Source organism: Bos mutus, chromosome 1 (genome assembly GCF_027580195.1).
Source record: "Bos mutus isolate GX-2022 chromosome 1, NWIPB_WYAK_1.1, whole genome shotgun sequence".
Taxonomy (NCBI): Eukaryota; Metazoa; Chordata; class Mammalia; order Artiodactyla; family Bovidae; genus Bos; species Bos mutus.
This window is the reverse complement of record NC_091617.1, coordinates 148301156-148324549: the sequence shown is the minus strand read 5'-3', so window position 1 is coordinate 148324549 and position 23394 is coordinate 148301156. Positions and strand designations below refer to the sequence as shown.

The 23394-nt window shown below is 50.6% G+C and overlaps 1 protein-coding gene across 1 annotated transcript in view; it reads right to left on the bottom strand.

Annotated features, from left to right (window-relative positions):
• SH3BP5 (SH3 domain binding protein 5) overlaps window positions 1-21206 on the bottom strand; it is an 84586-nt gene extending 63380 nt beyond the window's left edge. Inside the window, exons 1-2 of the mRNA XM_070377174.1 lie at window positions 20925-21206; window positions 19179-19241 (exon numbers count right to left, since the gene is read on the bottom strand). Coding sequence (XP_070233275.1) covers window positions 19179-19241; window positions 20925-21068 — 207 coding nt within the window. The 5' untranslated portion in view covers window positions 21069-21206. The remainder of the gene's footprint in view (window positions 1-19178; window positions 19242-20924) is intronic.
• Window positions 21207-23394: the final 2188 nt, after the last annotated feature.

The window sequence follows — 23394 nt, the reverse complement described above, 5'->3', positions numbered from 1 at the left end:
ATATGTATGCTTAGGACTTTGCTGGCAATGCAGTGGATAAGAATCTGCCCACCAAGAAATGGGACACGGGTTCAATCCCTGGCCGGGGAAGAGCCCAAAGCCACCAGGCAACTAAGCCCAAGGGCCACAACCACTGAGACCACAAGCTGCCGCTACGGAAGCCGGTGGCCCTGGAGCCCGCGCTCCCCAACAAGAGAAGCCGCGGCCGAGAAGCCTGCACACCGCAGAGGAGGGGCGTCGCCGCGCCCGGCAACTGGAGCAAGCCCGCACGCAGCAAGGGGGCCCAGCCCAGCCAGAACTAAATCGTCCACTTTTAAACTATTAAACATATTTTAAAAATTGTAAACTGTTAAAATATACATATATATATATATACTTAAATAGCATAAGGTCCAAAGCACCACAAAGGAGAAAACCCTTTAATCTTCAGGGACAAGGGTCAGTGGTTTGAGGCCCTAGAAGAGGGACAGAAGTTACATAACCACACACACACACTCTCTCTCTTTCACATACACACACACTCTCACATACATACACACACACTCTCTCTCTCACAAATACACACACACATACACACACTCACACACACACATACACTCTCTCTCTCACATACACACACACTCTCACAAACATACACACTCTCACACACTCACACTTACACATACACACACTGACACACACATACACACTCTCTCACATACATACATACACACTCACACATTTACACACACACTGACACACACACAAATATACAGACACACACACAAATACACACACTGACACTCTCTCACAAACATACATACACACACTCTCTCTCTCTCACATACGCACTCACACACTTACACACACACAAAGCAGAGAAGGCTGACAGGACTTGCTGCCGTTTCATTCAGGGCCAAACACGTGTTTTTAAACCCACAGGATTCTTTATGTGAGAGGAGGCAGAATTGCTGAAATGGTGGCATTTTACAAGAGTTCAACCACAAGTGAACTATTTTCCATGTCTACGCTGAGAGGCTTAACATATTTCCTCAACCTGAAGACCCACTTTTTCCCCCACGCTTGCAAATACCAGATCTCAGATGGATCGTAAAGTTAATGCACACGTTTATCAGGAGTGACGCGTCAGCCAGGCATCAAGTGGTCCTGCGTCACAAGGTCTGTTTCAGAACGAACACGAGTGTGGGCACCAGGGCGGTGCGGCGAGTTCAGAGCCGGCCTCGGGCGCTCCGGGGACCAGGCAGCACAGCCTCCCTGGAAAGCACGCAGCCCCTGCCCAGCACTGCAGGCAAGATGCTGCCCACCCCTCCTGGAGGACCTTTCTCCTGACACAGCTCACAGAAGGAAGAGAGGGCGGAGGACGCAAAGGATCCAAAGTTAAAATCCACCGCCGCTGCTGTGAGAGACGTGGAAGGCTGAAAGAGAGGGCTGAAAACGTCAGAAGAGGCTGCTTCTAGCAGAACTGGAAGCGGGAAGGAGCGAGGCAGAGGACTTTCATTTTCTCAAGGGCTCTTCTTCGACTGTGCACAAGTATGGCTTCAGCACAGATTCACCAGCGTTTTTTATTTCCCCGTGATCAAGACTGAGGACAACTCAGCCCATTCAGCATGTTGCTAGATTCAAACCAAAGTCTCTGTCCTGCCAGTAAACTGGGACAGCCACTGTGGAAAAGAGCATGAAAGTTCCTCAGTCAACTAAAAACAGCTGCCACCTGATCCAGCAGTCCTGCTCCTGGGCATGTATCTGGAGGAAACGAAAGCTATCATTCAAAAAGATGCACGTACTCCTGTGATCACAGCAACACTATGACCTGGAAACAACATGAAAGCCCTTCAAAGGGGAATGGATAAAAAAGACGCGTGAGCATGCGTTAATGTGGGGGGTTTCCCAGGTGGCTCAGTGGCAAAGAATTTGCCTGTTTGATCCCTAGTTTGGGAAGATCCCCTGGAGAAGGAAATGGCAATGGAAGGAAATGGATTTCTCTTGTCTGGGAAATCCCACGGACAGAGGAGCCTGGCGGGCTATAGTGCCTGAGGTCACAAAAGAGACAGATACAACTTGGTGACTAAACAACAATATATATGTGTGTATGTATGTGTATGTGTGTGTACGTATGTGTGTGTGTATGTATGTGTGTATGCGTGTGTATGTGTGTATGCATGTGTGTGTGCGTGTGTATGTATGTGTATGCGTGTGTATGTATGTGTATGCGTGTGTATACGTGTGTGCTTGTCTATATTAATACACACAGTGGAATACTACTCAGCCATAAAAAAGAATGAAATAATGCCATCTGCAGCAACACGGGTGGACCTAGAGATGATCATACTAAGCGAGGTAAGCCAGACAAAGACAGATACCGTGTGATGTCATTGACAAGTGTGATCTAAAATACAACACAGGCACTTCCCTGGTGGCCCAGCGGGTAGGACTGCTCTCCCACTGCAGGGGGAGGGGTTCGATCCCTGGTTGGGGAACTAAGATTCCACATGCCGCACAGTGTGGCCCAAAAATAAAAGAATAAAAAGGACTTCCCCGGTGGTCCAGTGGCTAAGATTCCACGCTCCCAAGGCAGGGGGCCAGGGTTGGATCCCCGGTTAGGGACCTAGATCCCACATGCAGTAAAGATCCCACATGGCACAACGAAGACACGGCCCAGCCGAGTAAAATAAACACACAAAATACGACAGGAAGGAGCTTACCTACACAGAGAAACAGACTCAAAGGCACAGAGAACAGAGGCATGGGTGCCGAGGGGCAGGTGGGGCAGAGACGGGATGGAGTTTGGGATTAGCAGGTGCAAACTCTTATATAATGGATAAACAACATCATTATATAACATCATTATATAAGATGTTCATCATCTTATATAATGGATGAACAACCAGGTCCTGCTGTGCAGGGAACCGTATTCAATATCCTGCGATAAACTATAATGGAAAAGAATATGAAAAAGAATGCATATATACGTATAACTGAACCACTTTGCCATGTGGCAGAAATTAACACCACACTGTCAATCAACTATATTTCAATAAAACAAATCATGTTTTAAAGTCTCAGTCATTCACTATCAGGGATGGCAAAGCTTTTGCCCGTCATCTAACTCAGAGGCTGCCACTGCACAGAGCGGGTAACTGAAGCCTCCCCCTTGCCAAGGATGTATATCTGGCGAGTGTCAGGGCAGAGACTGAACACCTGGTCCCCAAGTCCTAGATCAGTGTTCCTCCACCTCACCAGCCTCGGTGGGGACCTCAGAGGATGCACCTTCCAAAACCCACAAACACACATCTTAAAACTACTTCAGCGCCTGGACTCCAGCCTCAGACTCCTGGATCGAAATCCTGGGTCCTCATCCCACTGGCCGGGTGGCCCAGGAAAACTGGCTTGGTCTCTCAGCTCCTCTGTGTCCCAGCACCGTCCTCAAGAGCTGCTGTGAGAACTAACCTATATAAAACCACTTAGGACAATGCTTGGAATGCAATCAGCTTTCGATAAACAGTAGTGATTTTTATGGAGGTGTTGTCATTCAATAAACAGCAACGGTTAGACAGGAAAGGACCACAGTTGGTTGAACACTTTACATGGTAGGTACAGGGCCAGGCACTTTATGATCATCACCTTATTTAATCCTTAACAGCTCTGCAAGATAGGTATTGCCCTTCCTCCTTCCAAGAGAAGGAAATGAAAAACCTGGAAAAGCTAAAAACCTTGCCAAGACTGCATAGCTTACAAAGAGGCAGGGGGAGGATTCAAATCTAGATTTCCTGAAGGGCCACATCCACGCTTTTCTTGTATCAGCTCTAAAACAAGTTTTCCTATGCTTTTTCCATCCCAAGTTTCATAGCATTCAAGTACGATTTGCTTAAACAAGTTCCAACCTGGAGCGGGGGGCGGGGAGGCGGCAGCGGTGGTTGGATCCAATTTCTAGCAAACGCCTACACCACCAGGATCCTATGTCTGCAGCGGGAACGCTAGCAAAATCCAGGGCAGGGGAAGAACACAGCATGTCCAAAGCTGCCCAAGGGGTTTAAGAACCTTCCCCCTGGATTTATAAAGTGTCTGTCTAGCTATTGTACTCCGGGGCCCTGGGCGCCACTCATTTTTTATAATAGGCGTCGAAGCCGCGGCATAATATTCTCTCAGACAGAATTTTAAAGAAGTGGGGCAAAGCAGCAAAGAATCCCTTATGGCAGAAGCCATAGCGCTGCCCAAAATGGCTTGCTGTTGCTTTAACTGCCGCTGGCTGGTTTAAGGGTCACTGAGAGGAATAATCAAAGTCCTTCCTCTGCTGGCTGGTTAACCATTAAAGCAACTCAGCAAGGCCCCGTGAACCGCGGCTGTTCCTGAAGCCGATGGACTTCTGCCGGCTTCGGTCTCAGTGCTACCACCCAGAGCGTGGACGTTCTGAAGGGGCTCAAATGCCTTGGCACTGACCCCGTCCAGAGATGGAGTGTAGGCCCGTCCTCCTGAACCTGCTGGGCTCCTGGCTGCCTGGAGCAACAGATCACCGCGAAAGTGCCGCTGTGGGACCCGGAAGGCTCTGGTGTTTCCACCTGGTCATCCTGAGACACCCACTGCGGGCAGCCAGACACCGCGAGGAAGTCGGAGCGCCTGGGACCGCCAGGCTGGGGCAGTCGGATGGAAACACGGACCAGCTGAGCCTGCAGCCAAGACCCAGAATCTACGGCCAGACACCATGGCGGGGGAGGCGGGGGGTGGGGGGGGCGCGCTCCTCAGACCACCAGTCCAGCCAGGCCTTCGGATGAGCGCACCCAACTGACATCCTGGCTACAAGTGCATGAGACTCCTCCAGCGAGGACCACCCCACAGAGCTCACTCCAAATTCCCGATCCACAAATCATGGGCAAGAGAAAGCATTTGATTTGGGGTAAAGAAGTTTGGGGGTAATTTGTTAGGTACAAACAGGAGCTAGGACCATGAGGAAGGATATTTCTTCTTCAAAAAAAGCTAAAAACCAGAGAGAAAATGTCAGATCTGCCGGTTTCAAATTTATCAGAATGAAGTTGAAGCCTTTTGTGTGCTAGCAACAAAAGGGTCAGGTGGGCAAAGACACCCGAACTCCGTTCATCACGTTGCGCGTGACTCTGACCCGACACGATAGGCGTTTACATTAAGCGGATTTGGCTGCGGTGAGAAGACTCAGCAGCAGACGTTCCTGTGATTGTCTTCCTGACGGCGATTCCTACCTGTCAGAGCTAACGCTAATGTCTCTTGGATAATCCAGCAAAACACAGCAAAGGAAAAAAGTCAGGCCAGAAGAGATCAAAATTGTTTTCCATCTTCCTTTAAGGAAATGAAAGAGGCTGATTCTCTGAGCTCTCTAAGAGCACCTTTGCAAATCTGCAAATGACCATGAGACTCTTGGTTAGGATGTGTTGCATAAAAGGGATACAGCCTCTACTTTAGAAGCATCTATGTGGTGATAGGCAGATTAAGTAACTTTCAGAGATGGAGGGCTGGGTGACGTTATCTGGGATGCCTGCCAAATGATGAGGTTCAAGAGATGTTTAATTCATCCAGCCAACATACACACACACAAATACACTGCTATGTTAAAAGTCTCTACAATAAATGCTCAGAAGGAAAAACAATAGTTCAATATTAAAAGGCTGCAGCCCACAGGGACCACAGCTCTCCGCCAACAGGGGGATCTGAAGATTCTCTCAACTATGGGGACAACGGTTCCGCCAACCCTCGGAGCCTGTTTTCTTTTGAGGTGATGACACCCTAGACACCTTGCAGCCAGAGGGAAGGTACCCGGATAACGCTGGGGACACAGTCGGGTCCCTGTACTGCAACAGCAGGCGCCCAGGTTCCCACAATGGTGCCAGGAAAGTTTACATACTATCTGTAGAATTGTTTAAAAGGAAGACAGCTGATTTGTTTTCAGGCAGCAGACTCCATCTCAACATCGACAGCTATTTCTATATTCTAGCCAACAGCCTGCACTAATATCATTTTCCCTAAGTGACATTATAGTGACTGACACTGTCCAAGGGCTGTATGTACCCGCAAGTCTTTATCCATGTAGAAAGGATGCTGCTACTCAAATCCATATACTAAGTTTGAATATCTAAACATTCTTAATATTTGGAATGTTTCCCACTGTTCTATCTTGGGGATTGTTTTGTATTGTTACAAATGAGGGTGTCTTGGCTGCAAACAGCCCTACAAGGCCTTTAAGGCTCTTTTCAACCCTCCATGAATTACCACGTGAGAGTTTAACAATACAATAATTCACCAAGCAAACCCACCAACATCAGGATTTATCCACAGTTAGGGCAGGCACTACCAATCTAGAAATTTTTTCCTACCAGCCCTCATCGTTCCTAAAATTCCTTCCATGAAAATTCATTTCTTTGATTCATAAAGATTTCTTTTTATAATAGTGCTACATTCTCCACCCTCATGCCCTGCCTATGAAAATGGTCATCGCAAATAATGCAGAAAACATTGAGAAATGAAAAAAATAAAACCCCCAGCATTCTTAGCAGCAACCATTAATAACATGTGAGGCTACGTGCTTCTGAAACTGTGATACGGCATACCCCAACCCCACCATCAAGCAACATGAATCAACATTTTTGCAGAATACAATAAACCAGAAAAGTGAAAAGCCACTGGGATGCCACAGCAATGTCAAATGGCTAAAAAGAAAAACTTCTAAAACTTTACTCTCGATTTCTGTGGGTACTTCACCTTAAGTGGTAACAAGCAGAGCAGAGTCTGGGGACCATGCTATGATTCTCTCTGTTCTAGACCTTTTTTTAACTCTTATATGTACATGTTCTTTTACTGTATGTATATATGCTTTTACATAAACTCTAGCATAGTTTTATACAAGCATTTTTCCCACTAGCTTTTTTCCCACTGAATAGATGATGGCCACGTGTCCATATCCACACATCATCCTATTCCAGTGTGAAACACTCTTAAAACTTGAGCATCTCCAAGCAGGGCAGAGTCCTACACCTCCATGAGCTCAGACCTTTGGGACTGAGGAGCTTGGGGGAGGAAGAGGTCACAGGCCGTGCTTTACCAACGCTGCCTCTGTGCCCGGGATCAAGGCTGCCCAGACACGGCCCAGGGGCTGATGCAGTTTCAGAGCAGGCGCGAGGGAAAAGGGCCCTGCCTGTTCTGCAGGACAGTGTGTGTGGCAGGAGCCATGGTGAATCCACAGAGCATCTGGCTCTAACCACGACTCCAGCCATTCATTCCCCAATTCATTGTGAGCAGGCACTGTGGGAGATACTGGGGTACAAAGATGGGGAGGCCAAGCCCTTCCTTCCAGGGGCTGAGTCCAGGGCACAGGGAGCCAGACCAGCACAGAAATGACTAGAAGACAGCCCGAGAGAGACGCGAGAGACTGGTAGTGCTGCTTAGACAGACTCCTGGTGCCAAGCCTCCAGAGAACCTGAGTCAGCAGGTCTGGGTGGGGCCCAGGACCGGGCAATTCTAACTTGGTTCTGCGGTGCAAGGACCACGCCTTGATGGCATTTCTCAAGGGCACGGGTTCCCCCCCAGGCAACTTCCAAGGCCAGAGATGTGCCTGGTGTCACAACTGGGCGGGGGGCACAGGAAGTGGTCTCATTCAGTGGGTGGATGCTGCTAAACCTCCTACAATGGACAAGACAGCCTCCCACGACAAAGAATGTCAACAAACAGTGTCACTAGCACGGCTGGGCAATCCCCTGAAAGCAAGATACTCAAGGCTTTGGTTTTATCAGCAGAGGGAGGATCGGCTCGATCACACAAAGTCCTGCGGAGGATTCAGGCATGCAAAGTGCTTAGAACAGGGTCTGGCACACGGGAGGCACTGTTTTTGCCATTATTACTATTATTAGCTCTCGTTACTACTGAAGAGCAGCTAGGAGACAAGGACAATCTAGGATGGACACAAGTCCTTCCTGCAAGGACCCCGCCACGCTACAGCCCTCACATGCCCTCTCCCAGTAACAGAGGCAACGATATTTACTGACGGCTTACTACACAACATCAGTGGGATGAGGAAACTGAGGTTCAGAGACATTGAGTAACTTGCCCCAGGCCACACAGCCATCAAGGGGCAGTCCATCAACATTCATCCGCTCGAACATCAGCTGAGCAGCCACTATGCACCAGGCAAACCTCAGGAGGAGACACAGCCTAACACAGCGCAGCTCAGGCGGAGAAACAGGTGATCTCCCGAGCCCAAGGTCTGCAGCTCCAGACCCCTCAGAGTCCACCCTGCTGTAATCCTGGCCCTACGAGCCCTCTCTCTGGACTCTTGCCCAGAGCCTGTCTCTGACAAAGGGACCTCATAGCAAGGGCCCTGGGAGGAGGGTGGAGCATCCCGCTGGAACCTTCCCTGCATCCATCCTGAAGACCCAGTGGGTCCCCACACTCCAGGCCAGCCCCGCATGCGGGAAGCCGCGCCCTCCCCAGGGCTGGGCAGCGAGCAAAGCCCTCCTGCCCCCAGTGTCTCCTCCAGCCCCCAGGCCCCCCAGAACCCCCAGGCCACTCAAGACTCCAACTCACAGACCAGGTGACTCAGGCTCCAAAGCGGCAAGTGCCCCCAAAAGTCAGCGGAGCTCAGGTTCCAGCCATGTCACCTGAAGCCAAGATGTCCCTCCACACATCCCTTTCCCGTGACTTTGGGGTTTCTTTTCCCCCTCTGACTATAGAAGAGTACAAATTCAAAGCAAATAATTCAGAAAACACAGAAAAAATATAAAGAGAATACATCTCACTCATCTCTCCAGCAGATATAATAGCTGGCATGTAAGTCTTCCCAGATATGTTTAAGCACATAAACTTAGGTTTTAGAACAGCCTCATGATTCTAAATCACGAGCCCGTGCTCTTGGAACCTGCTTTTTCCCATTCAGATGCATTTCTCGGTTAGTAACAAGCTGGTCAACACGTGAAGCCCGGATTCTCTCAACCAGCGCCTGGGCTCGGTATTCATCTGTTTCAGCAACCCCCTACTGACAGTCAGGCGGAGTCACAATTTTCCAACATTTTCAAACAAGGCTGCGGTGAACCCCTCTGGACCTGGATCTGTGCCCAGTCACCCCCTTAGGACAAATTCTTCCAAGTGCAATTGCTGGGTCAAAAGTCACGGACATTCCAGCAGCAACAAGGGGACTGTCACCCAAGCAGGCAGCCCTGAGTCCTACTGGTCTGATGGCCAAACTTCGGGTCAGAGCTGGGTGCCCCAGAGGCCCAGAAAAGACGTCACACCCAGCCGGTGACCGAAAGGTCTTCCCCCACTGGCTCCCCTCCCCACCACGCTGTCCAGGCTGCGGGGCGTCTGCATGGCCACTCTCCGCCCTCCCCTGCCAGCGGCTGGCCCTCCCAAAAACCTGAGTCCCTAGGCCTTGATGCCAAAGCCCCCATTACATCAGAGCGCCCCCAGCTCCCAAGACCCTGACCAGGTCCCCAACTCTGTGGCCAAGGCCCCCGGCACAGTGAGGACCCAGCACAAGCCAGAGCCAGAGCCACAGGAGGGCCTCGGGACGGGCTACACGACGCCTCCAGGGCACTGCGCCCTGCAACCGGATCCCTCCGGGGGGATCAGGGGGGATCAGATCACACAGAGTCAGCCTCACTGTGCAACATACAGACACACACACACCACACACACAGCATACCCACACACAGTCATACAACACTCACACACACACACACACACACACACACACAAACACCACACACACACACATCACACACACACAACACACACACACCACACACACCAAACACACACACCACACACATACACACACACAGTCATACAACACTCACACACACATACCACATACAGTCATGCAACACACATACACCACACACACACCACACACACAGACGCACACACCAAACACACACACCACACACAGACACACACAGTCATGTAACACACACACACACCACAGACACACAGTCATGCAACACACACACACCACACACACACTAATCAAACACACACACAGACACACACTCACACAACACACACACACATAGGAAAAAGTGCGGGGTACAAAGAGATTCCAGCCTCACTCATGCAACACACACACACACCCCCACACACCACACACACACAACACACACATACACCCATGCAACACACACCACACACCAACAGTCATGCAACACACACACACACACCTTACTGAAAGTACAAAAAGATTCCAGCCTCACTCATGCAATACACACACACACACCACACACATCTTAAAGGAGAAAGTGCTAAGATGTGACAACACTGTCCTCTGAGAAAATAATTTCTCTTCCCCTGACTTGTGCTAGTAATTCATTAGGAAGAGTCCAGGATGCGCCCAATTCACCGGTTCTTCTCCTCCCCAACCCCAAGTTTCCAAGCTCGGGACAGTTTTTTAAAGAGAAGCTGTTTGCTAGTTTTTGGCAAAGGAGAAGGTTGATGCTGGGTGCAGGCCTTCTGTGAGTCTGAGGAACACAGATGTCCAGAATTCGGATGATTTTTCAAACCGCCTCCACCCAGGCACAGAGGGAAAGTGCACGGCCGTTTACAATGAAGCGCCTCTGCCCCCGCTGGGAAGGGCAGGCTGAAAAGTCAGTGTGCGTTGGCTTTCTGAGCCAGAAACATGTGCGTGGGCAACCGGGCCTGGAGGGCCCTTCCTGCTCCTCATCAGTGACCATTTCACCCCGAGACGAGCCCACCTTCAGAGCAGCAGGGGGTAAGGAAACACTACACACGGCGGTAAAAAAAACTAAGGAACTGGGCGTGGAATGTTACAGATCCTGATGACAGTGACTTAGAAATTCTCTGCGCTGCCTCTCGTTTCAAACCTTTGAGAACAGATGCGGGTACACGGCGCCCAAGTGCATCAGCACGTCTCCCTGCCCACCGCACCCTGGGGCGAGGCTGCCACAGGAAGAAGGACTGCTTATCTTTCTCCAACCGGCTCGCCCCACCCCCAGGGCACCGGTGCTCAGCCCAGGAGGCGCCCCTCCTTAGCACCGACTGTTCCCTCTGGAGGGTCCTTGCCCGCCCCAGGCCCGCCCCCTTCAGACAGGCTTTCAGGGAAGCACACAGTGGGTGCTCAAGAAACACTCCATGAGTTAATGATTAAAGCTGATTAACCAATGCGCCTGTGGGAAAATACATGTGTTTTCTTAACTTGAAACATCAGGCTCATATTCAAGAGCCTCTCTGATAAAAGTCTGGGCTTCCCTGGTGGCTCAGAGGGTAAAGCATCTGCCTGCAATGCAGGAGACCTGGGTTCAATCCTTGGGTCAGAAAAATCCCCTGGAGAAAGGATAGGCTACCCACTCCAATATTCTTGGGCTTCCCTGGTGGCTCAGCTGGTAAAGAATCTGCCCGCAATGCGGGAGACCTGGGTTTGATCCCTGGGTTGGGAAGATCCCCTGGAGAAAGAAATGGCAACCCAGTCCAGTATTCTTGCTTGGAAAATCCTATGGATAGAGGAGCCTGGAGGGCTGCAGTCCATAGGGTTGCAAAGAGTTGGACACAACTGAGCGACTTCACTTTACTTCAATGTTTCTGCAGTTTCAAACTCCTCTTCTGTGAAACGTGCTCTTTAAACAGGGAAGTGTGTCCTTAAGCAGTGGTCATGTATGGGTGTGAGAGGTGGACCATAAAGAAAGCTGGGTGAAGTGAGTGAGTGAAGTTGCTCAGTCGTGTCCGACTCTTTGGACCCCGTGGACCGTAGCCCAGCAGGCTCCTCCATCCATGGGATTCTCCAGGCAAGAATACTGGAGTGGGTTGCCATTTCCTTCTCAGGGATCTTCCCCACCCAGGGATCGAACTCAGATCTCCTGCATTGCAGGCAGATGCTTTAACCTCTGAGCCACCAGGGAAGCAGAATTGATGCTTTTGAGCTGTGGTGTTGGAGAAGACTCTTGAGAGTCCCTTGGACTGCAAGGAGATCCAACCAGTCCATCCTAAAGGAGATCAGTCCTGGGTGTTCATTGGAAGGACTGATGTTGAAGCTGAAACTCCAGTACTTCGGCCACCTGATGCAAAGAACGAACTCATCTGAAAAGACCCTGATGCCGGGAAAGATTGAGGGCAGGAGGAGAAGGGGAAGACAGAGGATGAGATGGCTGGATGGCATCACCAACTCAATGGACAAGAGTAAACTTTGGGTAAACTCCGGGAGTTAGTGATGGACAGGGAGGCCTGGCGTGCTGCAGTTCATGGGGTAGCAGAGAGTCAGACACGACTGAGCGACTGAACTAAACTTTCTACTTATAGTTAATACAAAACACTGGCTATATTCCCCATATTATACAAACATCCTTGAGGCTGCCTTACCTCCAATACTCTGTCCTGATAACCACTAGCTTGTTCTCTACACCCGTGAGTCTGCTTCACTTGTCATATTCCCCAGTTGGTTGTATTTTTCAGACTCCACATACAAGCAGAATCACACAGTATTTGTCTCTGTCTGACTTCTTTCACCTTCGCGTAATGCCCTCCAAGTCCATCTGGGTTGCTGCAAATTTCATTTTTCACGGCTGAGTAACATTCCATTATGGATATACGTACCAAAAATTTTTTGGCTGCACCACGTGCAGGATCTTAGTTCCCCAACCAAGGATCAAATGCAGTGCAAACCTGGATTCTTAACTACTGGGCCACCAGGGAAGTCCTGTACCACATCTTTATCCATTCACCCATCAGTGAACACACAGGGTTGCTTCCATATCGTGGATGTTGTAAACAGTACATGAGCACTGGGGTCACCCATTCACCTGAATCACTCCAAGTCACGAGGGGTGCTGGGCCCTGCAGACCATAATCACAAAGCAAAGGAAAGGAGAGGCGGACAGCAGAAGCCCCACCCCAGAGGCTCTCAAATATCACAGTCAGTTGTCATCATCTGTGAATCTGTCTACTCACTAATTCCAAAAAATACGGTGCTGCTCTACAGCCACGCGCGGGCCTGCACAGAGCGCAAGGTGCTCCAGGCGCCCGCGGGGCTGTTCTCGGGGAGGAGGGACAGACCCCCCCTGCCCCGCCCCAGCTCGCGTGCTGCAAACAGGCATCCTTGACACAGTCCATTTAGTGCCACACTTTCTGCATTTTTGTGCTTTACGTTGCTGATTTTGCTGCTTAAAATGGACCCCAAGCCTAGTGCTAAAGGGCTGGCTAGTGTCCTAAGACCAGGAAAGCTGTGATGAGCCTAATGGAGAAAACACGAGTTGAATAACCTTTGAGCAGGCTGAGTCATGGAGCTGATGGCCAAGCTCAACATGAATGAACCAAAAATACACATTATAGAAGGTGTCTTTCGGAGAAGGCGATGGCACCCCACTCCAGTACTCTTGCCTGGAAAATCCCATGGACAGAGGAGCCTCGTGGGCTGCAGTCCATGGGGTCGCTAAGAGTCGGACACGACTGAGCAACTTCACTTTGACTATTCACTTTCATTCAGTGGAGAAGGAAATGGCAACCCACTCCAGTATTCTTGCCTAGAGAATCCCAGGGACGTGGGAGCCTGGTGGGCTGCCGTCTATGGGATCACACAGGGTTGGACACGACTGAAGAGACTTAGCAGTAGCAAGGTGTCTTTAGGGACTTCTGTGCTGGTCAAGTGGTTAAGACTTTGCCTCTCCTGGATTGCAGGGGTGCAGGTTCCATCCCTGGTTGGGGAACAAAGATTCCACAGGCCAGAAACTCAAAACAGAGAACAGAAACACTATTTTAACAAATTCAATAATGACTTTAAAAATGGTCCATTAAAAAAAATCTTAAAAAAAAAAAAAAAAAACTTACAATAAAATCACGTGCATATTAAAAAGCAGAGACAAAAGGTCTTACTTTGCCAAAAGGTTTTACTTTGCTTATAGTTAATACAAAACACTGGCTATATTCCCCATATTATACAAACATCCTTGAGGCTGCCTTACCTCAATACTCTGTCCTGATAACCACTAGCTTGTTCTCTACACCCGTGAGTCTGCTTCACTTGTCATATTCCCCAGTTGGTTGTATTTTTCAGACTCCACATACAAGCAGAATCACACAGTATTTGTCTCTGTCTGACTTCTTTCACCTTCACGTAATGCCCTCCAAGTCCATCTGGGTTGCTGCAAATTTCATTTTTCACGGCTGAGTAACATTCCATTATGGATATACGTTGCCAAAAATTTTTTTTGGCTGCACCACGTGCAGGATCTTAGTTCCCAACCAAGGATCAAATGCAGTGCAAACCTGGATTCTTAACTACTGGGCCACCAGGGAAGTCCTGTACCACATCTTTATCCATTCACCCATCAGTGAACACACAGGGTTGCTTCCATATCGTGGATGTTGTAAACGGTACATGAGCACTGGGGTCACCCATTCACCTGAATCACTCCAAGTCACGAGGGGTGCTGGGCCCTGCAGACCATAATCACAAAGCAAAGGAAAGGAGAGGCGGACAGCAGAAGCCCCACCCCAGAGGCTCTCAAATATCACAGTCAGTTGTCATCATCTGTGAATCTGTCTACTCACTAATTCCAAAAAATACGGTGCTGCTCTACAGCCACGCGCGGGCCTGCACAGAGCGCAAGGTGCTCCAGGCGCCCGCGGGGCTGTTCTCGGGGAGGAGGGACAGACCCCCCCCTGCCCCCGCCCCAGCTCTCGTGCTGCAAACAGGCATCCTTGACACAGTCCATTTAGTGCCACACTTTCTGCATTTTTGTGCTTTACGTTGCTGATTTTGCTGCTTAAAATGGACCCCAAGCCTAGTGCTAAAGGGCTGGCTAGTGTCCTAAGACCAGGAAAGCTGTGATGAGCCTAACGGAGAAAACACGACTTGAATAACCTTTGAGCAGGCTGAGTCATGGAGCTGATGGCCAAGCTCAACATGAATGAACCAAAAATACACATTATAGAAGGTGTCTTTCGGAGAAGGCGATGGCACCCCACTCCAGTACTCTTGCCTGGAAAATCCCATGGACAGAGGAGCCTCGTGGGCTGCAGTCCATGGGGTCGCTAAGAGTCGGACACGACTGAGCAACTTCACTTTGACTATTCACTTTCATTCAGTGGAGAAGGAAATGGCAACCCACTCCAGTATTCTTGCCTAGAGAATCCCAGGGACGTGGGAGCCTGGTGGGCTGCCGTCTATGGGATCACACAGGGTTGGACACGACTGAAGAGACTTAGCAGTAGCAAGGTGTCTTTAGGGACTTCTGTGCTGGTCAAGTGGTTAAGACTTTGCCTTTCCTGGATTGCAGGGGTGCAGGTTCCATCCCTGGTTGGGGAACAAAGATTCCACAGGCCAGAAACTCAAAACAGAGAACAGAAACACTATTTTAACAAATTCAATAATGACTTTAAAAATGGTCCACATTAAAAAAAATCTTAAAAAAAAAAAATCTTTACAATAAAATCACGTGCATATTAAAAAGCAGAGACAAAAGGTCTTACTTTGCCAAAAGGTTTTACTTTGCCAAAACAGGTCCGTCTAGTCAAGGCTGAGTTTTTCCAGTAGTCATGTATGGATGTGAGCGTTGGACTACAAAGAAAGCTGAGCGCAGAAGAATTGATGCTTTGGAACTGTGGTGTTGGAGAAGACTCTTGAGAGTCCCTTGGACTGCAAGGAGATCCAACCAGTCCATCCTAAAGGAGATCAGTCCTGAATATTCATTGGAAAGACTGATGGTGAAGCTAAAACTTCAACACGTTGGCCACCTGATGTGAAGAACTGACTCACTGGAAAAGACCCTGATGCTGGGAAAGATTGAAGGCAGGAAGAGACGGGGAGACAGAGGATGAGATGGTTGGATGGCATCATCGACTCAATGGGCATGAGTTTGAGCAAACTCCAGGAGTTGGTGATGGACAGGGAGGCCTGGCATGCTGCAGTCCATGGGGTCACAAAGAGTCGGACACGACTGAGCGACTGAACTGAATGTGTCTTTAAACAGAAACACAAAGTTACATACTGATCAGTGGACGTGGGGGATTAGCGGCTCACGGGAGCCTAATGAGGTTGAACTTACTGAAAGCCTTTGGTCACAACATTTCCCTTGGGAGCCACGGCTTCCCGCAAGCTTAGTGGAAACTTCTGCGAACAAGGAGGACCATCCGTGTGCTCAGATGGCTGCTCCCTGGCCCACGCCCGTCGGTGCCCGCCCTCCCCTGGCACCCCCGCTGCTCCCTCCATCTGCCGCTCCGCACACAGGCTCCCTTGTTCCACTCAGTGTTTTCCGGAGATTCCTCTGTCAGGTCGCTCTTCTACTGGACTCGCAATCTCTAATCACTAGCCGCCCCTCCACACCCCAGCCTCAACTGAGATATCAACTCCCTGAGGCAGGGCCTCTGTCTGGAACCCCTATCTGCTTGGATCAGCAGAGGCTGCAAGCCTGACAACAAGGTGGGTGCCCAGTGCCCGCCCGAAGGGACATAGCCCGCCAGACAACAGCCATCAGCTTCCCGGTGGGCTCTGCGAGTGTGAGCAGTGCCCAGAGAGCCTGCACAGAGGCTGAAACCCGACCGGGCTGCCCTCCTAAACCTGGTTGGTCTGAAGTGAGACATGCTCTAGTATAAAAGATGCACAAGACTTCCAAGACCGGGTACAAAAATATGCAAAACATCTCACTCTTGATTTTCCTGTTTTGATTCCACACTGAAATTATTCTATCTCAAAAATTCTGGGTTAAAGGAAATTGGATGGAAATTAGCTTCAGCTGTTTCTTGTTCCTTTTCAACACGACTGCTAAGGAAGTTTTCATGACGTCCAGAGTTTGCCCTATACTTGCCTGAGTCCACCCTGGTTATTGGAGAAGGAAATGCAACCCACTCCAGGATCCTTTGCCTGGAAAATTCCATGGACAGAGGAGCCTGGCAGGCTGCAGTTCATGGGGTCGCAGAGAGTCCGACACGACCAAGCAACTAAGCACTCACACCCTGGTTATAATAAGGCCACGGAAAGGGCAGCCGGTGACACAGGTCAGCCTGACCCCCTCTCCCTGCGGCTGCCAAGTGCCCTCCTGAGCCAGGCAGGAAACACCTGTCAGAGTTTCCCGAGACACACAAAGACCTGTGTGTGTCCAGAAAGGGGCTTCGGAAATCGGGGCTGAAGAGTTGAGATGAAACAACTGTGCCTCAGAAGGGGAACGCAACCCGGACAGGGGCCGGAATGGAGTAGCCCTATAAATATGTGCTGGATGCTAAATCGTGCGTGCATGCTAAATCGCTTCAGTTGTGTCTGACTCTTTGTGACCCCATGGACGGAAGCCCGCCAGACTCCTCTGTGCATGGGATTCTCCAGGCAAGAATACCAGAGTGGGTTGACATGCCCTCCTCCAGGGGATCTTCCCAATCCAAGGACTGAACGCACATCTCTTACATCTCCTGCATTGGCAGGCGGGTTCTTTACCACTAGGACCACCTGAGAGGCCCTGAATAAATCAGTATTTTGCCAAACAAAAAACAAAAAAAAAAAAAAATTTCTAACTTGTCTGCTGGTATTTGGGATCGCAGAGCATGAGTAATGGAAGGGGATCTGAAAAATGACTAGGCTCTGCCGTGTGGCTGACCTGTGAGGACACTGACCCCTGTGTCCTCCCCTGGAGAACCAGTGGTCCCTGCCTCCCACCCTACCTGCCAGGCCCAGGCCACCTGGCAGAACTGTCTACGATGATGGGAGTTTTCTCCGATCTGTCCAATACCAGGCCTACTGCACCCCTGAAAGGTGGCTACTATGACTGAGGAAGTGAACTTTTTATTTAATTGTTATTAATTTAAATTCAAATAGCCACACGTGGCTACAGGTGGCCATCATGAACAGCACAGCTCCGGGCTGCTGTGACAAGGTGGAAGGTGGTAAAGCCTGTAAAACCCTCGGGGGACTCGCCTGGTGGCCCAGGGGCTGAGACTCAGCGCTCCCAATGCAGGGGGCCCAGGTTCGACCCCTGGTCAGACCCCACACGCCTCCACTAAGAGCTCGCACGTCACAACTACAGATCCTGCATGCTGTAACCAAGACTCACAGCAGCCAGAGAGAGAGAGACATTAAAAATTTTTTAAAAAACTAAAAAAAAATAAAATAAAAATTTTTGGAAACGTCAAACCCTGATAGGAATGAAATGGGTCATGCTGCTAAATGAATTCCAAACGTGAGATTCTAAGAGATTTCAACTGCCCAGCAAACAGTCCTGATTCACCATACGTGCAAAAAATTTCCACACACAGAAGGTACTTCACTTGGGGGAGAAGACGGCTCACAGATGAATCAGAACACAGGAAAAGTCCTTCAGAAGCAGCTCGGCAAACTAGCTTTGCCTCTCGGGCCACCTCTGGCCTCGACATGCAGGGACAAAGCAGGGTTGCCAGGCTGGTGGATCACATTCCTGAGACCTCCCACCCCCTCACCCGGAGGGACCAGCGGCGCCCGCCCCTTCTGCTGACCTACAGACGCGGGTCCTCCCACAGCTCCCAGACACAAGCGGGGGTTGTCAAACCTGCTGGGAAGTGGTGGGAAAACCACTGCTGAAAAGGGATGGGGGCTAAGTGGGAGCCACGAAGTGTCAATCTGTTCACTCAGGTGGGAAGATGCCCACGAACTTCAAATCGAGGTCTCAGCTCTCCAGATTTTTCCAGGCAGGAAAGCACTTCCGAGACTAAACAGCTTTTCTATATCATTAAGATCATTAATATTCTATACCCAAGCAGACAATAAAGAAAAAAAGCAGGAGAGTGGAAGGGCGGGGACAAGGAGGCAGCGAATGGTTGGGGCCCAAAAGTCAAAAAAGATCTAAGTACTTTTAAGGAAACACATGATTATTTCCAAGTAGCAATGTAAGGAGTCGCTGTAAAATATTTAAGAGATTTTGTGAGCTCATTCGTTCTTATCCATTAAAGGGCACAGCTAATTTCCCCCCTCAATCCTTCTAACTTTTCAACGGACACGTTAACTTCAGGGCTTAAGAGTGTCTAAAGCCCTTGGTTTGGGCCCCTCCGAGTTTGCAGGATGAAAACCACGTGAAATTGGATCCACATGTGTTCCACCCACAAGCTGGCCTCAGTGGTGTAATTTATTCTGTCGGGCAGCTTGCTATTGCTCAACTTCAAGGAGGGAACGCCAGCAACCACTCTGCAGCTATTAAAACAGAATGAACCAGCCTGGGGTCAGCAGGACAGAAGCCACCTTCACTTCAGGACCCAGCTTTCTGTACCTCAAGTTCAGTTTCCCGTCTGTTGATATCATCCGTGGATTGATTGAGCTTCTCCAGTTCTCCCTGATGAAGAAAAGGGACAGAAAAAAAGACTTCAGGGATGCATGTCTTTGGTTTCCACTGTGACTCAGCTCCAAAATCTGCAAAATTACTCTGGCCAGTTTGTAGGAAGAGGAACCAGTCCATATTAATTGTCAAGGAAAACAGTTGGGCCTTGGCTGGAAGAACAAATGAATGTCAGCATTTCTGAAACCTTTTTCTTGATAGTGGCCTTTTTGAAAATGACTTAAGGTCCCAGGAATTTGTCTTTTCTTAGAAGGTCAATTATTTATTGCAGGTTTGTGCCTTCAGGTAAACCCACCTGTTACAAATGGTTTAGAGGCTAAATCAAAATAATGCTTTCTGCTTTAGAGCAGGAATTCTGCAGAAAAGATAATAAAAGAAAACAAAGCCAAGCCTAAAGTATAAACTCAATGAAATGATGCGAACCAAGGGTGGAATTCTGGCATTAACTCAACCCAAAGTTGAGCATTTTTCTGTAGAGAGCATTTTCTTTTCAAACCGCCAATTATTCAAACTACCTAGCTGTTTACAAAACAACTAAAACTAGCTTTAATCCTGATCCTTTAAATATTTACAAGCTAACATTTTGTAAAAAGCGCCCAGCATGAAGTTAACTCATTTTACTCTGCAAACAAAGGATCCTGTTAACAGAATTCCCCAAGAAAACAAAATTTAGTAGCCCAAACTGATTTTAATAGAATTCCTAATACGGAGCTTTTTCCACCTGATTTTTATCTTGCTCACCTGCCATGACAATTCAGTTAAACACAACAGCTGAGTTAAATGAGCTTTTTAACAGATCTGCACACTGAAAAACCAATTAGGTCTCCAGAAATCGCAGTTCGTGCTGAAAAGCAGGGTTTTGTTACAAGTGACTTATGGAAGAGCAGAAAAATGGGTCTTGGCAAAGGGGTGTGCTGTGATTTTTTGCTTAGAGGGTGAAGAGGTTAAGCTGTCACTTTGAGATCTCGGCTAGGAAACCGCTTTTTAATCATCTCCCGGAGAAATGGAGGCGCAGGAAGCAGGCCAACCCTCTCGCCTTCTCGCGCGTCAGCTTTGCGCACCAGTTGGCCCTGATTTCTGTTCACACTCGACCTCACAAGGAGGAAAAGCTGGGTTTTAAACCATTTGAGGCCAGCCGGAGGGCTGCGCCGGGGTGACAATAAACCCTTCGGTTTGCTAACAATGAATCGGGGGGGGGGGGGGATGGCTCCGCACGGTCCCCTCTGCCAGGTGAGGGCTCCGACCCCCGGGCACGGCGGCCGCCCCAGGTGTAGGGGGGTGGCCGGCGCCCAGCGCCCCGGGGGCGCGCGCTACGCCGCCGGCCGGGCTCCCGGAGTCCGGAGGTTGCGCAGAGCCCGCGGCGCGCCGAGCCGGATCGGGTACCCCGAACCCGGCCAGGCGCCCCCGCCCCCTTTCCTCTTTGTTGCACGTCCGCCCCAAGCGCAGGGCACGCTGCGGGCGACCCCCCGCGTCGCACCGGGAGTCCCGGCGATGGAGTCGGGCCGCGTCCGCGCGGGCACCGCAGCCTCCCCAGGAACCGGGCGAAACCCGGCGCTCGGAGCTTCTCTCCCCCGCAGCCCCGGGCCTCCCCGGGCCGCCCCACTGCGCGCAGGCACCCGGAGCTCCGAGGCGGGCTGAGCGCGGAGGCCGGGGCCCCCGCGCGCCCCCCGCGCCTCCTACCTGGATCCGGGGGTCCACCTCCTCCTCGTCCGCCAGCCCGGGCTCCATCCCGGCTTCCTCCTCCTCCTCCTCCTCCGAGTCCCGGGCGGGCGGCGGGCGCTCCGCCGGCCCCTCCGGGCGGTTCCGCCTCGGCGCCGCGTCCATGCCGGGGGCGGCGAGGGACGCGCGGGGCTGGCGGCCGCAGGTCGCGCCGGAGCCTCCTGGTCACGGCCGGGCGGGGGAGCTGGGCGCCGCTCGCGGCCGCGGGTCCCCGGGCTCCGGAGGAAGTGGGCGCGGTCGCCCCCTCTCCGCCGCGGCCGTCAGCGCCGCCCGCTCCGCCCCCGGCCCGCCCCGCGCAGCCCCGGCTCGGCCCGGCAGCCCGGGGAACCGCGCTCCGTCACAAAACCTCCCCACCAGCAAGCCCGTAGGTGGTGAAATGGGGGAGCCCTCACCCCAGTTTTAACTTAGCAGCCGGAAGAGATCGCCAGCTCCCCAAGGTCGGCCGCCGGGTGTCCGGGTGCTTTTCCGCCTCCCGCCTCTGCCAAGGCGAAGTGACTCCATGGAGGGAAATTGTTAATCGCTCAGTGGTGTCCGACTCTTTTCGACCCCATGGGTTTAGCCCCCAGGCCCCTCTGTCCATGGAGATTCTCCAGGCAAGAACACTGGAGTGGGTTGCCTTGCCCTCCTCCAGGGGATCTTCCTGACCCAGTGATGGAACCCGGGTCTCCTGCATTGCAGGCTGATTCTTTAGGGTCTGAGCCACCAGGGAAGCACGGTAGAAGGAAAGTTTGGGGTGTTTCCACCATCTGAAGTCCCCTTTAGAAGCTTGTCCTCCGTGACCTTGGACCAGTTGCAAGACTCAAACCCCTGTGTACATGCCAAGCACTTCTGTTCCCTTGGGTGAAGCTGAGGAAGTGTATCCTCCTGAAGGTTTCCCCAGAAAAGGGAAGGGAAACGTGCGCTCACATAGACACAAAACGACCCAGAGGGGAGCCGGCTCCAGCTCCATGGGTGGATCCCTTGTCCAAAGGCTGTGCCCCGACTGAGCAGAGCTCCACACCCAAGAAGCTCTGCTTTCAGAGTTATGGGATGGCCCCACCTGAACAGCTGGGAAGCATGGAAAATCCACTGATCAGGGTTGTGGGCGGTTGCACACGTGCATGCAGCCTTCTCCAGGAGGTGTGAGTGTTAACCTCTGTTAATGGACACACTGCATCCAAGGGGTCACTGACAGGAGGTTTCCTGTGGGCGCCAGAACTTGCCCAGCAAACTCAAAACAAGCCAAAGAATAAAGGTCATGTCTGTGCTTTTATGAAATGTCAGGGCCACTGTGATGTCAGGGGAGCAGAAGGTCAGATGACCTTAGCAAAGCAGGCAAGGACATTGCCACTGGCCATTGCTAATGTCTCTTTCACTACAAAAACGGAGAGTGTACGCTCTTTCTACGCAAAGGCTTGTGGCCCATGGGCTCTGTTGAGTTTGGAGGGCAGACTTACTCGAGAAAGGAGCTTCTTTCTGAGAGCTTGTCATTAAAGCCAGCCTTGGGAAACCTGTTTAGGGTTGGTATTATCAGAAGCTAAGTTGGGGGGTTACCCCTTGGGCAAGGTTCCGCCCTACACACTCTGGCACCGTGGTCCTCCGCATCAAAGGAGTCTCGCTGTCTCCTGGAGGTAACACAGGTGTGTGTCGTGGGTTTGTTTCTGGACAGGCCACACCTGTTCATTGTTCTTTAAATCAAGAGAGAGTCAGCAATTCTTCGTGAGATGTTCTCAAATGCCTTGCTAACGACATAGTTGCTTTTCATTTCCCAGTGATGGATGAAGGCAGGGTCAAGATGGCCATTAAGAGTCACTGTGGGACACAAGAGCCACCAGTGTCTCCTCGTTGGCTTGGAACTGAGCCTGTACCTGAACAGACTGACCCCAGCTGTGAACAAACTAAGACGGAGGTTAAAAACAAGAAAAGTGAGGTCAGCCCTGATTCTGAACGCTTCCTAGGGGTGAAACCTCATCATCACCATTGGAACAGCAGCCTCCAGAATACACTTCTGTTTGAGTTTAGATTTAAGAGCAATAGGTGGTTCAATGCCTCTATGGGACACAGGGAAACGGCTTCTGAACATCAGTGTAGACTTTTGTTGCTTTATTTTTAGAAGACCTGGGCCAGCTATAGCAAGGATCCCAATAAGTGTTCTGAAGTTTAAAAAAAGGAAAATAAAGCACAGCACTATTACGTATGTCTATGGACACATACATATGCAAATCCATGCATAGAAAGAGAGCTGCAAGGCAGACTCTGTACCCAGCCAAGAGTGGCTAGCCCTGGGAAGGAGGGTAGGGAAGGGCCCAAGACTGGCTAGGGTCGGGGGTTGGAGACGTCAGAGGGAACTCTCCATTTCTCCATAATACTTTCATTTTGATCATGAGGATATATTCATGATTATCTGTGTGATTCTAAGATAAATTTAAGATAACGCGTATTGTATTCGTTT